This window comes from Microtus oregoni, unplaced genomic scaffold (genome assembly GCF_018167655.1).
Source record: "Microtus oregoni isolate MIOR12 unplaced genomic scaffold, Mior012 000099F_ref0000060, whole genome shotgun sequence".
NCBI classification, from domain to species: Eukaryota; Metazoa; Chordata; class Mammalia; order Rodentia; family Cricetidae; genus Microtus; species Microtus oregoni.
The window spans coordinates 2085632-2104974 of NW_024544712.1; the positions used below are offsets into that span (position 1 = coordinate 2085632).

The 19343-nt window shown below is 42.2% G+C and overlaps 1 protein-coding gene and 1 pseudogene across 1 annotated transcript; one reads left to right on the forward strand and one right to left on the reverse strand.

The window, feature by feature from the left end:
• LOC121443074 overlaps nucleotides 1-13896 on the reverse strand; it is a 48829-nt pseudogene extending 34933 nt beyond the window's left edge.
• Nucleotides 13897-14157: 261 nt separating this feature from the next.
• Nucleotides 14158-14970, forward strand: LOC121443075 (spindlin-2-like). Its single transcript, XM_041644757.1, has one exon. The coding sequence runs from the start codon at nucleotides 14158-14160 to the stop codon at nucleotides 14968-14970; it is 813 nt and encodes a 270-aa protein (XP_041500691.1).
• The last annotated feature ends 4373 nt before the right edge of the window (nucleotides 14971-19343 follow it).

The following is a 19343-nucleotide window of genomic DNA, read 5'->3' on the forward strand; positions in this document are numbered from 1 at the left end:
ATAATTCATGCCACGAATATTCTATCCAAGGATGAGATATTATCTCTAATGAACAAACTTCATACCTTACAATCCTCATTGAAGGCTTTGGAGCATAATTCTGGACAGGACATTCAGACCTTACAGAAGACAATGTTAAACAGATTTAAAAAGATTGAGGAAATTCTAAATTCTGATGAACAGGAGCAAATGGTAGAAAGGCAAATTTTGACTCCTTCAGTGAGTAAACCTCTCCGGGATAATTTCCATAAAGCTCTACCTGCCTTTCCAGTAATAACATCAGAGAAGGTGACTGGTTCCAGAAACCCTAGGGTCATCAAGGAACATACATGGGAGCCCGTTCGTATGAATGATCTGAAAGAAATTAAACAAGTTGTTATGAATTTTGGGCTACATTCCTCCTTTGTTACAGAGATGTTAAAAACCTGGTCTATCAGTAACAAGGCTGAAGGCGTAAGTCACAAACAATCCCACACCAGTTTGGAACTAGATTATCAGAGAGGTTATTTATTTTAATGGGGAAAAACTTACAGATTACCATCCCAGACAACGGCCCTCTGCACAATTAGGAATGGAGCCTACTCGCTGGAAGCAGAGCCGGAAGCCAGAGCGAGTGCAGAGGGAAGTAGCTGCTTTTTTAAAGGGAGAGAGACTACACCCCAGTGGGCTGGTATCTCAGCGGCTATTGGCTGAAGGAGCGGAAGGAGCTCCCGCAGCACCTCCCACTTTTGTTTAAGTAAGAGAGTTCTAAACATACTATGAAATTATACGCAATAAGTACAAATATCCTATTCTAACTAGCTTAAGTCTTATATAATAAATAGCTTGGCCAAGTCATGAATGGAAAGTAACTACATTTATATAGTCTTCAACCCCATCGAATATCTGAGAAGGGAAATAATGTTACCTGAGTAATTAGGAAGTGCAATCAAACAACTTCCAAAACATGCAAAAAATCACAGAGAAAACTGGCTACCTGGGCAATCACCCAAGGTCATGTTTGCAGCGTTGAAGCAACCAACTTTTACTAAGGCCTAACATAACTAACATACCATTTTCAAAGGCAAGAAACTTTTCAAAACTATCTTACCCTGTCTTGGCAGGATATGACAGTCCTGCTTTATCCATGTATGGATACTCTGTATTCTGTCAGTGGTTGAGGCATGGGCATTTTTTGCTCAAAGGCCAGTTCTGCCAAAATGAAAGGCTCCAGGTGGAGTGTCTTTGGTGCTCAACATTCTCTCGGGAATAGATCAGTGTTGCCAGAATTTGATCTATAAATGAACAAAGACCAAAGCTAAGAGTCTGTGTAAATGGAATTTTTATTACTGGCTTACTGGACACAGGTGCAGATGTAAGTATCATTACCCCAGCATCTTGGCATCCGAATTGGCCTCTTTAGGAGGTAGATGTTCAGTTCCTGGGAATTGGAACCCTCTCTCGAGTAAGAAAAAGCACGAGATGGGTTGAATGCATAGGGCTAGAAGGGCAAATAGGAAAACTAAGGCCATATGGAGCAAACATGTGCAGTTAAAATAAAAACATTACAGACTAAAGAATGCTTACTATTGATGAAAGCATATAATTGTAATAAGAAGCTATTACAATCACCTATGATCAGAAAAGAAACATGGATCAAAAAGTCACAGAGAGACAATAAACAATTCAAAATACTAATTGGAGATTTCAGTATCAACTTTCAGTAGCAGTTAGGACACTTGGTGTAGATAACAGTGAGATAAAAGACTTGAACCACACTAAGAAGCAAATAGTCTTAGACATACATCTTCACTATATTCCAAACAAGAGTAGTAGAACAGTCATTCTTCTCAGGTCAATGTAGAATGTTTTCCATGTTAGATCATACCCTGGAAAGAAGAAAAAGAAAAGTTTAGAATTATGTACATATTTTAACCACAATGGAATGAAGCTACACATTGATAACAAGGAAATATATAAAAATAAGAATCCGTCGTAACTAAATACTATGACAATGTGTTAAAGAACAAATTAAAAAGAGAAATTATAATATATATTGAATACACAACAATTGTGGTGAAGGCCTGCTATCCAATCTACTTGAACTGCTGAGCAGGAGAATTGAAAGATCTACTAGAGAGAGATGTTGGAAATGAAAAATGCAAATGAAGACAAACTATATGAATATCTATGCCATTACTGAATTAGTGCTTAGGGATGATTTTAAAATATGAGTGCCTGTTGAAAAAAAAAAGAATGGAGCTGGAGAGATGGTGCAGCAGTTACAAGCCCTTGCTGATCTCTTGAGGGATCCAGTTTGGGTCCTGCAAGCCAAATAATTCAGGAGTCACAACCATATCTACCACAAGCGTCAAGGAATGTGATCACTTCAGTGCTCTTCAAACTTCCATACACACATGTTCACACAAAGAAAGAAACACACACACACACACACACACACACACACACACACACATCCAACCTACACACAGAAAGAGACATTTTTAAGAAAGATATCAGCTCAGTAACCTGGCCTTTTGTCTTAATACATTGGAATTAAGGAATAAGTAAACATAAAACAAACAAAAGTTATAAAATAATGGAGATTGTGTGGAAATTAATAAAATGTAGAATATACAAACAGTCTATAAAATCTACTTATCTTTTTTCCATAATGGTCGGAAACAATTTTTGAGAACAGCAGGTGTAGTATGTCCTCCTTCAACCAAGTTTTGCCTTTCAACTGAGCGACCCTCCACTGCTGGACAGCTTTTATTCCTAGGCTGATCTCTCACTGTTGGGTAATCTTTCCCAGGAAAGGGTTCTCTGTTTGTTGAGATACCCCTCTCGAATGAGTAACCCTTCTCGGCAGGGTACCTTTTCCTGAGGTACCGCCTCTTTGTGTGGTGATTTAGCCCAGAAGAAGCATGCCCTTCTCTGAGGTATGCCTTTCAGATGAATGAGCCTTTTCTGCAGGGTAAGTTTGGATGAGGTGACCTCTCCCTGCAGGTGATCTTCACTTGCACAGAGTCTTCTCCCTGCCAAGTTACCCCTCTCAAATGAGTTGCCCTCCTCTGGAGTGTACCTTGTTCTGAAGCAAAACCTCGTTGTATGGTGACATTTCACAGGTGATGATCCTCTCTTTCTAGAGTTACCCTTTTCCGATAAATGATCCTTTTAGGGATGGCAGCTTTTGATGTTTGAATGTCCCTCCTCTGCAGGGCATCATTTCCTCCCAGATGGACCTCTATGTATGGAGTGAACTTTCCCAGGTGAGGATACTCTCTTTACCCAGTTACACTTCTTAGATGAATGGTCTTCCTCTTCTGAGTGGCCTTTGATTGGACAACCTCTCCCTGAAGGGCAATCTTCACTTGCAGAGGGCCTTCCCCCATCCAGGTTATCCCTCTTAATTGAGTAACCCTCTTCTGCAGGGTATCTTTTCAGAGGTAAATCCTCGCAGTATGGTGACATTTCACAGAAGAGCATCCTCTCTTTGCAGAGTTACCCTACTCAGATAAATGACCCTCCTCTGCAGCGTGACTTTTGATAGGGTGACAACTCCTTGCAGGGTGATCTTCACCTCCAGAAGTTCGTCTTTCCTCAGAATTACTACACTTGATTGTATAGCACTCCTCTGCAGCATACCTATTTCTGAGATGAAGCCTTGCTGTATGGTGACATTTCACAAGAGAGGATCCTCTTCAGATGAATGACACTTTTAGCAGCATGGCTTTTATAGGATGGTCAGTTCTTGCAGAACCATCTTCACCAGCAGATGTTCTCTCCTCCGAGTTACCCCACTCGAATGAGTAACCCTCCTCTGCAATGCCCGAAGTCATCTCCTTCACTAAAATGTTGGTCATGAACATGAGGTCCTTTCTTTCAGAAACTCATTTAATTAAACTAATGAATAGCATGTTTTCTAGTATTAACTAGGAAAACAAACTGGGAACACAACCCAGAAGTCTGTTGTCTGAATTAGTTCTACAACCAGGATCATATCTCCTGATTGTTCACAAAATTAGTTCTTTTTTAAGGACTTTAGAGGAGTTCCACTCTGCATGTCCCACCACCAGCACTAAGTGAGGTTTCTCTGGAAACCATCTGTACATAAACATCATCTTGGGGGCAGGCTTATGCCCTCTGGCCAATCGGTAGTCCTATGCAAATTATCCTGCACTCCATAGCCAAATGATTGGACCACTAATCTGATGTAATAGTGGTTGCATGTGCAGTGTGGGAGGGGGCGTATTTTAAAGACCAGGTTCTCCTTAGGCACACACAGATCCCCAAGGTAATGCTTCTCTAGTGCTAGCCCTAAAGCTCGCATGCCCTGAACATCTCTCTTGATTAATATGTTCTCCTTTCTCTGACTCTTTCTATGCTAAATCACTTGGTACCTACTCTTCAATCCTGAGTGCAAGGGTGTGGAGGAGCCCTCACCTTAAGGGTGCTGCAGCTCAGAGGGTGAAAAAGAAAAGGGTATCATCTCCAGTCTGTTATCACAGAGGAAGAATAGGTTTCTTTTCAGTCTCTATTTTTATATTTCCTCCATATTTGGTACAACGCTGAACATGGCAATGAGTTCATTTCCATTCACCCTGAGAATGTAAGGATGATAAATTAATCTATTAATCTGTGTATCACAAAAAATAAACACATAGACTAATTCTTTAAAAAAATTGGGAAAAGATACAGGATATAAATTGTAAGCCTAACAGGAATGAGAGCAGTGAAAAATGTAGAGATCAGTAAAAATCCTTAAAAAATTACTGATACCATACAATGTTAACTAGAGTGTTCCAACTTACTACACATTATTGGTGGAATATAAATACATTTAATAATTTTCTTGGATAATTTGGACCATTATATATAATTTTAAAATGCAAATGTACTTGGATACTGTATTTTGAGATGCTAAAATGCCTGCACATCTGTACAAGGATGTTTATAGTTTAGAAGATTATAAGTAACCTTATGGTCCATCTGTAGTAGAAAGATAATAGGTACTATTATCTTTTGGCTGTGAAATACTACTGTATCACTGAAAATAAAATGTGTTTCCATAGGAAAAAAAATTGCAAGCCTAAGAAATGTAGTGTGTGAATTTAAGTATCTCATAAAATAATAAATAATACCTTACAGGCTAAAGTACGCTTACTATTGGTCAAAGGGTTGACTGTATTAGGATGCTATTACAATTTCCTAAGATCAGAAAAAAAATACATGAAGAAAAAAGTCACAGAGATACAATATGTAATTCAAAATACTAATTAGAAATTTCAATATCTATATTTACTAGCATTTAGGACACTAGAGAGAATTTAACAGTGAGATAAAAAATTTGAACAACACTAAGAAGCAAAAATCTGAGAAATACATCCACACTACGTTCCACTGAAGAGTAGCAGCACAGACATTCTTCTCAGGACAATGTAGAACACTGTCCATGTTAGATCATACACTGGACAAAGAAAAAGAAATGTGTAGAATTAAGTCCATACATTAACTACATTAAATGATGGTAGAAATCAATAACAAGGAAATTTATGTAATTTAGAAAATTAGAATCTGCTGAAACTAAATAGTATGACAATGTGTAAAAGAAGAAATCATTTCTAGGCTTTTCAAACATCCATATAAACATGCTCATACATAGAAATACAAACTCACAAACACATACACACATTTTAAAGAAATATATCAGCTAAGTAACCTGAGTTTTTGTCTCAAGACACAGGTATAAAGGAATAAATAAACATAAAACAAACAAAAATTATAATATAATGGAGATTTGAGTGAAAATCAATAAAATATGGAATAGCAGAACAGAGCATAAAATTGATTTATCTCAATTCTTGAGAAACATTATTTCTTTTTTTTTTGTTGAGAAAAGAAGAAAAAAAATAAACAAAAAAAACAAGTTTCCACCTCCTCCCAGCCTCCCATTTCCCTCCCCCTCCTCCCACCCCTCTCCCCCTCCTCCCACCCCTCTCCCCCTCCTCCCACCCTTCTCCCCCTCCCCCCACTCCTCTCCCCCTCCCTCTCCAGTCCACAGAGCAGTCCGGGTTCCCTGCCCTGTGGTAAGTCCTAGGTCCTCCCCCCTCCGTCCATATCTAGGAAGGTGAACATCCAAACTCCACGAGGCGTGCACCCACCCAATGAGACAGTGGAGCTGATCTACTGGGAGCTCACCAAGGCCAGCTGGACTGTGACCGAAAAAGCATGGGATAAAACCGGACTCTCTGAACATGGCGAACAAGGGGGGCTGATAAGACGCCAAGGACAATGGCACGGGGTTTTGAAACATTTCTTAAAACAACAACGCGTGTAGTGTATCTTCCTGCAGCCAAGTTTTGCCTTTCAACTGAGTGACCCTCCTCTACTGGGTAGCTTTTCTTCCTAGGCTGACGTCTCTCTGTGGGGTGATCTTTCCTCTGTTTTCAGAGTTACCCCTCTTGAATGAGTAACCCTCCTCTGCAGGGTAACTTTTCCTGAGGTGTCACCTCCTTATGTGGCAATTGTTCCCAGGAGAGAGCCTTCTCTTTTCAGAGTTATGCTTTTCAGATGAATGACCCTCCTCTGCAGGGCGGGTTTGGATGGGGTGACCTCTCCCTGCAGCGTGATCTTCACTTGCAGAGGGTCTTTTCCCTGCCAAGTTAGCCCTCTCAAATGAGTAGCCCTCCTCTGCAGTGTACCTTTTCCTGAAGGGAAACCTTGCTCTAAGGTCACATTTCACAGGATCCTCTATTTGCAGAGTTACCCTTTTCAGATAAATGACACTTTTCAGTATTGCAGCTTTTGATGGGGCCACCTTCACCAACAGAGTGTACAATAACTGCTGAGTACCTTTGCAGAGTACCTTATTTAGTAACGGCATAGATTTTCATTTATTTTGTCTTCATTTGTGTGTGATCCAGCTGCCCTCAGTCCCCCTGACTGACAGCTTCCTTGTGGTCTGTAATTTACACGGATGTTTGTGTTCTTTCTGGTCGCTGGGTCTCCACAGAAGGAATAGAGGTATAAATGGTTGCTGAACAAAATAAAGGTTGCTGTTCTTCCACCTGAAAAGAAGCCTCCATGTCTCAAACCCGGCACACCCCCAGCAGTCTTGGCTATCCAGGTGGAAATTACCAAGCCCAAATGGAATAAATAATGGCCCTATAGCTAACCAACAAGGGGGCAGATGGAGCACAGGAACAAACAGGTTGTTTAGCCAGAAATTGCAACAAGATATCTGGCCAGAAACTGTCCTCAAGATGAATACCAAGTAGAGCTGTCGGTCCTATACTCCCCAACAGGCTCATAGATTTGAGTGCTTAGGGAGTGGCACTATTTGAGCACATTAGGGGATGTAGTCTTGTTAGAGTCGGTGTGGTATTATTGGGTAGGTGTGGTCCTTTTTTGTAGGAAATGTGTTGCTGGAAGTGGCATTTGGGGTTTCAGAAACACGAGCCAGGTCCAGTGTCTCTTTCTCTTCCTGATTCCTTCACATCCAGATGTAGAACTCTCAGCTACCATATATGCCTGCACGCCAAAATGATCCCTATCATGAGGATAATGGACTGAATCTGAAACTGTAACCGAGACCCAATTAAATACTTTCTTTTATAAGAGATGTCATGGTCCAAGATCTCCTGAGTAAATTGGGAGCTTGGGGACCGTGGGAGAGGAGAGGAGAGATGGGGAAGGGAGGGAAGGGGAGGGGAGAAAAATATAGAGGTCAATGAAAACAATTTTTAAAAAAGACATACAAATCCATGCATGCAAATATGACATGTTTCGTGATTTTGCCCCTTCTAATAAAAAATATATAATTCAATTATTTTAAAGTTAGCCTTGGATTCTTTGACCCATGTCATCACCCTTCAACAGCATAATCTTGGAAGAAGTGTGTCGCTGGAGTGGACGTTGAGGTTTCCAAAACCCAAGCCAAGCGCAGTGTCTCTCTTTTCCTGCTGTCTGCAAATCCTGATGTAGAACTCTCAGCTCTTTCTCCAGCGCCATGTCTGCTTGCATGCTGCCATGCTTCCAGCCATGATGATAATGGAATATCCTCTGAAACTGCAAGCAAGCCCCAATTAAATGCTTTCTTTTGTAAGAAAAATAAAAGTTGTCATGGTCATCATGTCTCTTCTCAGCAATAGAACATTGACTAATACAGACTGTCACATCACTTCATGGAAAGAAGTAACCTTGTATGGAGCTTTACACACCAGTAAGAGCTTCCACGATATGAGTTGTAGTAGTACACTCCTTTAATCCCAGTACTAAGGAGGCAGAGGCAGGTGGGTCTCTGTGAGTTCAAGGTCAGTCTGGTCACCAGAGTGAGTTCCAGGACAGGCTCAAAAGCTGCAAAGAAACCCAGTCTTCAAAAACCATACAAACACAAAACTAGAACTAACAGAAGTTCCACAAACACATTACCAGTTTATCAGTTAGCTACAATTTCTGTCATTGGGCTTCTGGGCTGGCTGTATCTAGGCCAGTGATGACAGCACAAATCATTCTTGAGGCAGATCACCAGGAACCAAGGATGGTGATCATGGGCCCTTTTTTAAAGTACAATAAACGAACTAATGCAACCGGCTTAGTATGATGTAATGGGGCAATGCCAGCGATTCTTACAGTAATATTCCCTTTCCCTCATTCTTCAAACAGCTTAAATGTGTCTCCTAATAATGTGTTTAGAATGGAAAGTCTAGACAAGTAACCAAAAACCACAGATGGATTTTGGTTCAGATTAAGTTTATACTGTTACACCCAAAGCCCAGAACTTCAAAATACCACCATGAGACCAAATTCAATGCAAAAGCAAAGGATCATTATCGTGAGTTAACTCAGGGCCCTCTGTTCGTCTGAAGTGTTAGCAGCAGCAGTAATAGCAGCAACAGTAGCAGAGCAGGAGAGACCCTGAGTGGCATGGGGTAGCGGTTTTATTATAGAGGGGAAAGCTTGGGGAATTCCAAGTCTACAGGCTTGGAATTGGCTGCCTCCACCCATGGGGTGAGGGGAATTTCTAAGTCTACAGGTTTCGGTGGGCTGCCCCCTCTGGGCTAAGGTTAAAAAGGTCATGGTACATCTCTAGGTTAAGGGCTACTACTTACCTAGGCTAACGTCAATGGGGAGTCATGCCTCTATACTAGAAGTTACTACTTCCCTACTCAGAGATTGGTCTTTTTTCCTGACCAGGGATTGGTTGGTTTCTTGTCAGGGGCAGAGATGGCTCTGATTTCAGGACCAAACTGTGCTTCCTTTTCTGATTTGTTTAAGCTTTTAGGCTCCAATTTTAGGGTCAGAGCAGATTTCTTTAACTGGCCCTGAATCTAGGGGCAAATGTGTTTCTTTGGCTTTGGTTTCAGGTACGGGGTCTTCTTCTGTGACTCTGGGTTCAGGGCTCAGGTTCCAGATCCTGGGTGTATTCCTTTCACTGGCTCTGGGCTCTGAGTCAGGGTGCTCAGCAATTGTGCTAGGGCTATGGATCACAGAACTGTAGGAGCCTGGGTCCTCAATATTACACTTTCTGTTCTTATTTCCAAATAAGTTTGGATTACAGATCCACACAATTCCATCATATATGCTTGGTCTGTAGACTGTACCTAAAAATCTATCAACAGATATATGACCAATTTAAAAAATGTAAATGAGGGAACTATTATAGAATTCTGAGGATTCTGGCCTGGCAGAAGTACAATAACTGTTTCAAAGAAAGACAAGAAGCATATAATTATGGACAGTGAGAACCAAAGAACAGTGATGGCAAGATAATGCCAGTTAGTTTGAGAAAGGGATAAAAAGGGCAAGAAAAGTGAATGTAAGGATAATCTGAGTGACCTTAAAAACATATATGGTTTGGTGAAAGTAAAAGGTGGGATAAAATAAAAGAATTTGGGAAATTGGACCTTTTGTGGTTAGTTTCTAAGAGACCATCATTGGGAAAACAATAGTTTTCTAGCTGGGATGGTAATAGAAGAAATACTTTATAACTTAAAATCAAAGGTTTTATGTAATTGGCAAAAACGGCATATAAGCTACTACTCATCAGTTATTCCAGAATACCTTTGTACTAATAACCCTCAACAAGAATTCAGAAGCTTTTTCCCACACAGGATATCGGAGTGAGCTTCTAAAGCCAATGTGAATCTTGATGCCCTGAACATTTAGTATGTTAGTCTCTGTCTAGTAGTTACCTTCATGAGGTTTCACAACTCAAAACTATGAATGTATAAGAATAATCATAAATGGAGTGGATCCAATTCTTTGAAGACTTTCAGAAGTGAACTCCCTAAAGGACACATCACCATAAATGTTATAAGTACAATAATAGCTTGAAAATGAGGCATTAATAGGTTTCAAATAGGTAAATTGGTGGGAAAGGTGCCAGAAAAACAAATTTTGCAAGAAAAATTGGAATTTTTTCAATTATCTTTCAAAATAATTATTCAGATGCTATGAATATTGTCGGTGAACTTAATAGCTTCTGAATGAATGTATCAATCCTTCTTTATTGTATAATACCCCGACAATTTGTGTGGGGTGACATTATGATAAACATATTAGCTAAATGAATCTACATTATTAGCTAAATGTACTTAGTTCTGAAATTAGAATATAAAATGGATATAAAATAACTGGGAACCACATTTGAGGGGACTATATTACAAAGGGAGGCAAATGACCTTTGATAACACAAAATAATTTGGAAAGAAAATTTTCGATATGATTTTACAATGAAATAACTCTTTGTCTATAGTAAGATGAGTGGTGGGCTGGGTCCTGCTGCCCAACAATCTTATCCCCTAAATAATTACACAGAAACTGTATTCATTGAAATACTGGCAGGCCCATTAACTCTATACTCTTATTGGCTAACCCTCACATATTGATTAACCCATTTCTATTAAAGCTGTGTATCACCATGTGACTGTGGCTTACCTGGAGATATTCACCATGTCTGACCTGGTGGCTTTATGGCGGGTGGCTCTCTCTGCCTGCCTTCTTCCTCCCAGAACTATGTTCTGTCTATTCTACCCACCAAAGGGCTGCCTTATCCAAAGGCCAAAGCAGCTCTCCTTCCAACCAATGAAAGCAACACAAATAGAGAAGCACCTCCTACACCACATTTGTCCCAGTGTTTGTGAATGAGAAAGCATTTTTTTGCTAGACTTGAGAACAGTTCTAAGACTTTAGGGTGACAGTGAGAACATAAAATAGAAGACAGAGGAAAATTTGGCTGTTGGTGGCATAACAGGGTATTTGCATGCAGGGCACTTTTGACAAAGTAGCACAGACTCAGTGGCTTAAACAACAATACTTATTTTCTCAAAATTGTGAACTTCCTAAGTTTAAATAAAGGGTTTATCTGTATTCAGGGCATTTCTCTCAGCTTCTGAATGTTGGTCTCCCCTTCCAACTTCAGATGACCTTATTTATCTGAGTGTCTCTGTATTCTAATTTCTTATAAGAACTATAATTATATTGGATTAGAACAGATATACATGATTGAATTTGCCTTCATTATCTCTACAAAGGCCCGATCTCCATAAAAGTCACATTCTTAGGTGATAAGTTCTGAGATATCAAATATAAGTTGATGGAGACATAATTCAGTCCTTAACACTGAGTTCCTAGATTAATATTCACTCCATTTGCCAGGTGGTCCAAAAAATACTCCATTTATTGAAAAAGAAAACCTACTTTATTTGATTTTACTTAAATCCTCATACAACATCTAATATTATTTCCAGATTACAGGCTGTGTACCACAAAATATACATAAACTGAAAGTACAGATAAATGAATCATACCCATAGCACCTATGAGCACCTAACCCAAGTTGTTTATCAGTTGAAATCACAATGACAATAATGTGCATGTAAAACAAGCCTGTATTTCTTTAAAAAACGGTTTTTGGATCTAATGTACACATATATACTATTTTAAAGAAACACGAGTAGCCCGTTGATGGTGGCAAGTGCCTTAAATACCTGCACTGGGGAGGCAGACACAGGCAGATCTCTCTGAGGTCAAGGCCAGCCTGGTCTATAGAGCAAGTTCCAGGACAGCTAGGACTGTTACACAGAGAAACCCTGTATTGAAAATCAAAAACAAAAGGAAGGAAGGAAAAAGAAAAAAAATTAAACACACAAGAGGTGTGTTTGTCAGTATGTTATACTAAGAAATTAACCCTGTGCCTAATGTAATTGAACTGAGTCGCACACTGGTTTTATGTGGCACTGGATATCCACATCATCATAAGCAAAACTCATTTGTAGTGAATACTAATAAATGAATATTTATAAATGTGCACATAGTGTATATAATATGATGTATTATTTATGACCAAACTTAGTGAGTTTTGTGTTTGCATGTGAATTTGACATTGTCAGTGAGGGGCACAATTAAGAAACTACTGATGGGTAAGAGAGCATCCAGAGGCATCTAAAGAATCCAGAGCAGTGCAAAAAGGAAAGAGACCAGACATAGCCAAGGCTAGGAAAGCAGGGCATAGACCAGGAAGATGAGTAGCTGAGGGTAGGGAACCTGGGATCTGGTGAGGCCTGGCAGTTTAGGATAGATGTGGAAGTGAGGAAGGCCAGGAGCCAGGTGTTTCAACGTGTTTCACAAATCTCTAACTCTAGACTGGCATGGCTTGAAGGCCAGCAAGGACTGTGGGATGCAATCATAGGTGTCTGTCACTGTGGAGCCATTTGACCCTCCAGGCAGAGGCAAAGAAAATGACTCCTTTGAGCTGACAAGCCAGTTCACTAGTTCCTGAAGAATGTTGACTTTTATCTATCTACCAGAAATCTTGAGTTCAGTTTGAACTTAATTTAGGCGCAATTTTGGACCAAAGCAGTGGCCCTGCCTTTTGGGGGAGAAAGGGGCATATTTTGGACCTTACTATATAACAAATAATTTAAAGAACTTCTAAAGTATCTGAAGCAAAAAAGTAGAAAGGTGGAGCTAAAGAGTATGAGAAGGTCAACAAAAATAAAAGGACTTTGAAGGAACCACAGTAACGAACACTGGACAGAAAAGAAATGCAAGAGGAGATACAGATCAGAGAGAGAGAGAGAGAGAGAGAGAGAGAGAGAGAGAGAGATTGAGAACAAAAAAGAAAAAATTCCCACCACCACCACCAAAAAGCCCTGCAAAAGAAAGCATAAAAAGGGTGAGACAAATTAATATACAGAATGAGAGAAGAGCAGCAGCTGCTGGAATTCCAAGGTGACAGGGCAGCTGCCTGCATGGGAGGAAAGCTGAAGATGCCAAGAGTCCACCAGCCTCAGGACACCACGGGTCCTCCAGTCATCTGTCCTGCCACCCTTTGAGGCAGCCCTGGAGGGCAGATGGATCATCCCTTTGGCCTTCTGGGAGCATCGCCAAGGCTGGTGCCTTTGCTGCGGGCTTTAAACAGAAGTAGCAGCAAGGTATCCAATATGGGCATACGGAGCCCTGGACCCCACAACAGGACGCCTATGGGTAGGAGAGCTTCTAGGTGGGTTCCAGGCCTGAGCGGGGGAGGGGGGCACACAGAGCGGACAGGGGAAACAGAGTAGCAATCCTAGGGCACGCAGAGGGCACAGGGAGGACATCCGCAGCAGACAGCAGGAACTGGGCAATAAAAGACCAGTGCAGATTCGGAAACCAGTTCAGAGAAGCCCAGAGATGGGTACAGGGGAGCAGCCTTTGTAGTCTGCAAGAGCTGTGAGCCTCAGGCTGGATGCTCAGCAAACTGAGGTGAAGGGCAAGGTGGAGGAAGGAGAGGAGCTTTGCCCCTCTTCTCCGCTCTGCATCCAAAGGGCCACAAAAGGCACAGGGCGCGGTGAGCGGGGGGCACGGGGCAAAGGGCACATGGCTCGGGGCATGGAGCGCGCGACAGTGACGGTTGGGCTTAGGCGTCGCCATTTTCGGCATCTCGGAGGTCCAAATCCTGTTCCATATCCGCTGCCCCGCTGAAGGTCTCCAGCCCATCACAACAGAACCAGGGAACCCAGGAAAGCACAGCACATCAACAGGCACCCAGCCAGGTGTCCAGCTTTGCTGTCAGGTTCCCGGGGGTGATGGTGGGAGACGGTTAGAGAACAGATCCCTGGAGTGGAGGCATCTAACGGGGCGGGGCCATGAGTAAGTTGACCCTTTATCTCTTCCTGTTTCCCCAACACAGCCATGGACCCAGGCACCAGCACCCAGTATTTCTGCACCACTGAGGCCCAAGGGGAACCCGCAGATGCAGGTGCTGGACATGAGTTCTGTGACAAGATCGCCAAGACCGAGACTGCAGATTTGACCAAGAAAACACCTGCACAGAAGAGGCAGAGGAACAGATCTTCATCCCTGGCCCAAAGGAACATCGTGGGCCACAGAATCTCTCACAAGTGGAAGGAAGGGGATGGGCCCATCACCCATTGGAGAGGAACGGTTCTCCATCAGGTTCCTCTTAATCCCCCTCTCTATCTTGTGAAATACGATGGAATTGATTGCGTCTATGGGTTGGAACTTCACCAAGATGAAAGAGTGTTGTCCCTTAAGGTGCTCTCTGATACAGTCAATCCATCCCCACTCCCTGATCCTAACTTTGCAGATACCATAATTGGCAAAGCGGTGGAGCACTTGTTTGAGGGTGAGCAAGGTGTAAAAGATATTTGGAGGGGGATGGTTCTGGCCCAAGCTCCTATACTTAATGCCTGGTTTTACATTACCTATGCAAATGATCCCACCTTATACATGTACCAGCTTCTGGATGATTATAAAGAGGGCAACCTCCGTATCCTGCCAGAATACAATGAGATTCCTCGACCAGATTTAAGACTGAAATTTAAGGATGGGCTGATAGGCAAGATTGTGGAATATACCCAAGACGATGGTTCTAAAAGGACCGGCAAAGTGATTGGTGAAGTAGAAGCCAAACCATCGGTGTACTTGATGAAATTTGACGATGATGTTCATATCCATGTCTATGACTTAGTGAAATATGTCTAATTGGCAAAGTTGTGCCACAACTATAGAAATAAAGTTGTCATTTTTAGACGTTCAGTGCCTGTTGCTTTTAAGTGTGTTGGGAGCTCACCGTGGGCATAAGTTTGTCCTGATGGATACACATTTCTGTGTGTATAGCATGCTGTCTGTAAGCACTTTGCCTTGTGGAAAACACTGGGTGTGCTTGCTGGGTGGAGCAGGGAAGGAGGGAAGAGCTGTCAATTCAGCCTGTGAGAGAAGGGAGCTAGTATCATCTAAAAATGGAATGGGACTTAGCAGATCTGAATCTGTGGGGAGGAGGAGAAGGAAATGGAGTTGGGCTGTGGAGGAGAGGACTGCCTAGGGAGAAGTGAAGGGGAGCCAAAGTGTGAGAGAGGCTCCCTGTGGGTGAGATAGAGTGAAGGAAGAAACGTGGATTGGGAAGGGTAAGAGGGGTAACAGAGTGAAGTCTTCTGGCACCTTCTGGCTTTCAGAAAACCAAAGGAACTCCTGTAGGAGAATACACATAGCAGTGTGAAGAGGGACACAGGAAGGGTAGGAAAGGTCTGCTGGACAGGGAGGTCGCTGAGGAGAGCCTCTGAGACTTCAGAGGTCAGGGGGACCCACACATAGGTCATGGTACACTATAGGCTTAACTGGAAGGAGCTTTACAAGAAGAATCGCCTGATACATCTACCTTCTACTGTCTGGTTCTCCATAGTGGCAATGGTCAGCTGTCAAGCAAAGCACCCATGTTAGAGGATCACTAAATGTCCTTTCTAAGGGCCTACTGGGAAAACGAAAGGCAATGTCAAGATTTTATCTACATATCAGGATTATCTGTTTTCAGAGAGTCTGACACAGTCTGGAGCCTAAGCAACTAACGAGAATTCATGGCTAGCTCTGGGCAAAGGGAAAGTACTTTCTTTGGGAAAATGGATCCATGTTGAATCCAGAAATAGCAGTCCTGATACTGTCCTTCTGCTTGCCGGAATCGTCCTTGCTTCCCTGGGAGGATGGGGCATGTGATGGCTATGCCTGATGTCTCCATGGTATAGAGAGAACGTGGCTGTCCATGCTGTCACAGATGGCTGGCTCCATTCAGTACCCAGGCAAAGGGAACCTGCCATTCTTTGGGCATCGCATTCTGGTTAGACTCCGTGAAAATCCTGTAGCAACTGATATTGTCTAGGTACGTCCTACCCAAACCAGGTTCCCCTTCCTTTTTATACTCACAGCTACCCCTGATGGAGATGTGTGCACCTCTCTTTTGCAAGAGGGTGGTATTACCTGGGGGTGGGGGTAGGGCTGGGGATTGTGGCTTTGCCTAACTAACTCCTTTTGCAGGAAACTGCCCTTTGGAAGGGCTGGGCTCTCTGAGAAGAGGAATCGGGAATGCCAGGAAAGTGTCTCACAACTGTGGAGTTCAGGACATGGGTCTCTGTCCTCCTCTTCTGCTCTCTGTTGTCATTTCCCAACCGTCCAAAGTCCCTCTGAGAACACTGTGTGTGCTCTGCCTCCTCCTTCACCTGTTGCCTCCCAAGAGAACTGTGTTTCTGGTTCATGCTGTGGGGGTCTTCCTAAAGGCACACTTGGAGCAAGCAAGGATCTGACAGACATTGAAAGAAAGTGCTAAACCTCATCGATGCTCACCACCGGGCAAGCGTTGACTTTATAGATTGATTGCCTCAAGAATGACACACGACAAGCACACCTCACAAGGGCAGCCTTAGTTGTCTTTCCTACATCATGTGGTTTTTCTCAGACAACACCAGCAGTTCCTCTGGGGAGCACTTCTGCCAGTTTCCATGTTTTGTGGTTTGGTTGTGGTTCTGCTGTGTTCTGCATCTGGTTAGACTTGTGGTAAGTTCATATCACATAAATGCCCTGGGATAAAAGCCATCTCCCAACAGGGATACAAGGAAGGAAGGGTTGACAACTTTTTCACCTTGGAAAGGTCTTATTTTTATTTTTTTAATGTCTTCAGTTGATTTATTTGTGCATTGAAATTTAGGAAATATTCAATTCTCTGTTTTCCCACACAACACTATAGGGCATCTTTGAAATATCTCTTGTGTCAGGACAGCAGAAGTAAACATTAGCAGTCCATTTCTCAAATTCCTTTGTTTGCACTTTCCCTCTATTTTCATGACCTTTTTTATTGTCTCAGAGAATTAATTTTATTACTTAATTTTTATATTTAAAATTATAACACAATTTCATCATTTTCATATTTCTTTTCCCCTCCACTAATCATTTACATGCACCCTCCTTGCTGTCTCTCAAATTCTTTTTTTCCAGGTTTTTATTATTTTTTTTATTGAAAATTTCCACCTCCTCCCCTCTTCCCACTTCCCTTCCTTCCCCCCTTCCCCTCCCTCTCCAGTCCTAAGAGCAGTCAGGGTTCCCTACCCTATGGGAATTCCAAGGTCCTCCCTGCTCCCCCCATGTCCAGGAAGGTGAACATCCAAACAGACTAGGCTCCCCCAAAGCCCGTCCATGCAGTAAAATCAAAACCCAGTGTCATTGTCCTTGGCTTTTAGTCAGCCTCCACTGTCAGCCACATTCAGAGAGTCCAGTTGGATCACATGTTCCATCAGTTCCAGTCCAACCTGCCTTGGTGATCACCCATTAGATCTGTCCCACTGTCTCAGTGGGTGGACACACCCCTCACAGTCCTGACTTTCTTGCTCATGTTCTCCCTCCTTTTGCTTCTCATTTGGACCTTGGGAGCTCAGTCCAGTGCTCCAATGTGGGTCTCTGTCTCTATCTCCATCCATCGCTAGATGAAGGTTCTATGGTGATATGCAAGATACTCATCAGTGTGGCTATAGGATAAGATCAGTTCAGGCACCCTCTCCTCAGCTGCCCAAGGAACAAGCTGGGGACATCTCCTTGGACACCTGGGAACCCCTCCAGATTCAAGTCTCTCGCCAACCCTAAAATGGCTCCCTTAATTAAGATATCTACTTCCCTGCTCCCACATCCACCCCTCCTCCATCCCAACCATTCCATTTTCTCAAGCTCCCCCCATCTTACCCTTCTCTTTTCTCTCCCCATCTCCCCTTATCCCCATCCCACCTCTATGCTCCCAACTCCTGCTCGGCAATCTTGTCTACTTCCATTAACCAGGACGATAAATATTCTTCTTCTTTGGGTTCACCTTCTTATCTGGCTTCTCTAGGATCATGAATTAGGGGCCCAAATCCTTTGTTTATGTGTAGAATCCACTTATAAGTGATTACACACCATATTCCTTTTTGAAGGTCTGGGTTATCTCACCCAGTAAAGTGTTTTCTATTTCCATCTCTTTGCAGGCAAAATTGAAGATGCCATTGTTTTTTACCTCTGAGTAGAAATCCAAAGTGTATATGTGCCACATCTTTTTATCCATTCTTCTATTGAATGGAACATAGGTTGTTTCCAGGTTCTGGCTATTACAAATAGGGCTGCTATGAATATAGTTGAACAAATGCTTTTGTAATGTGATTGGGCATCTCTTGGGTATATTCTCAGTAGTGGAATTGCTGAATCTTGAGGTAGATTGACTCCCATTTTCCTGAGAAACCGCCACACTGATTTCCTAAGTGGTTTCACAAGTTAGCATTCCCACCAACAATGGATGAGTGTTCCCCTTACTCCACATCCTCTCCAGCATAGGTTATCATTGGGCTTTTGATTTTAGCTATTCTGACAGGTGTAAGATGGTATCTCAAAGTTGTTTTGATTTGCCTTTCCCTGATTGCTAAGGAAGCTGAGCATGGCCTTAGTTATCTTTTGGCTATTTGAATTTCTTCTGTTGAGAATTCTCTTTTCAGTTCAGTACCCCATTTTTTAACTTGGTTAATCAGAGTTTTAATGTCTAGTATCTTGAGTTCTTTATATATTTTGGAGATCCGGCTTTTGTCTGATGCAGGGTTAGTGAAGATCTTCTCCCTTTCAGTAGGTTGCCGTTTTGTCTTAATGACAGTGCCCTTTGCATTACAGAAGCTTCTCAGTTTCAGGAGTTCCCATCTATTCATTGTTGCTCCCATTGTCTGTGCTACTGGGCTTCTCTGTAGGAAGTGGTCTCCTGTGCCCATGTGTTACAGACTACTTCCCACTTTCTCTTCTATCAGTTTCACTGTGCTCAGATTTATATTGAGGTCTTTAATACACTTGAGGACTTGAGTTTTGTGCATGGTGATAGATATGGATCTATTTTCATTCTTCTACATGTTGACATCCAGTTATGCCAGCACCATTTGTTAAAGATGATTTCTGTCTTCCAGTGTATAATCTTAACTCCTTTGTCAAAAATCAGGTGTTCATAGGTTTATGAATTAATATCCAGGTCTTCGATTCGATTACATTTGTTTTATTTTTCCATATAGAGAATTGGAAGAATTGCCAGATAC

Bases quoted from the DNA above. Each gene is read 5' to 3' on its own strand.
- LOC121443075 (XM_041644757.1), top strand. From the start codon at position 14,158: ATGGACCCAGGCACCAGCACCCAGTATTTCTGCACCACTGAGGCCCAA.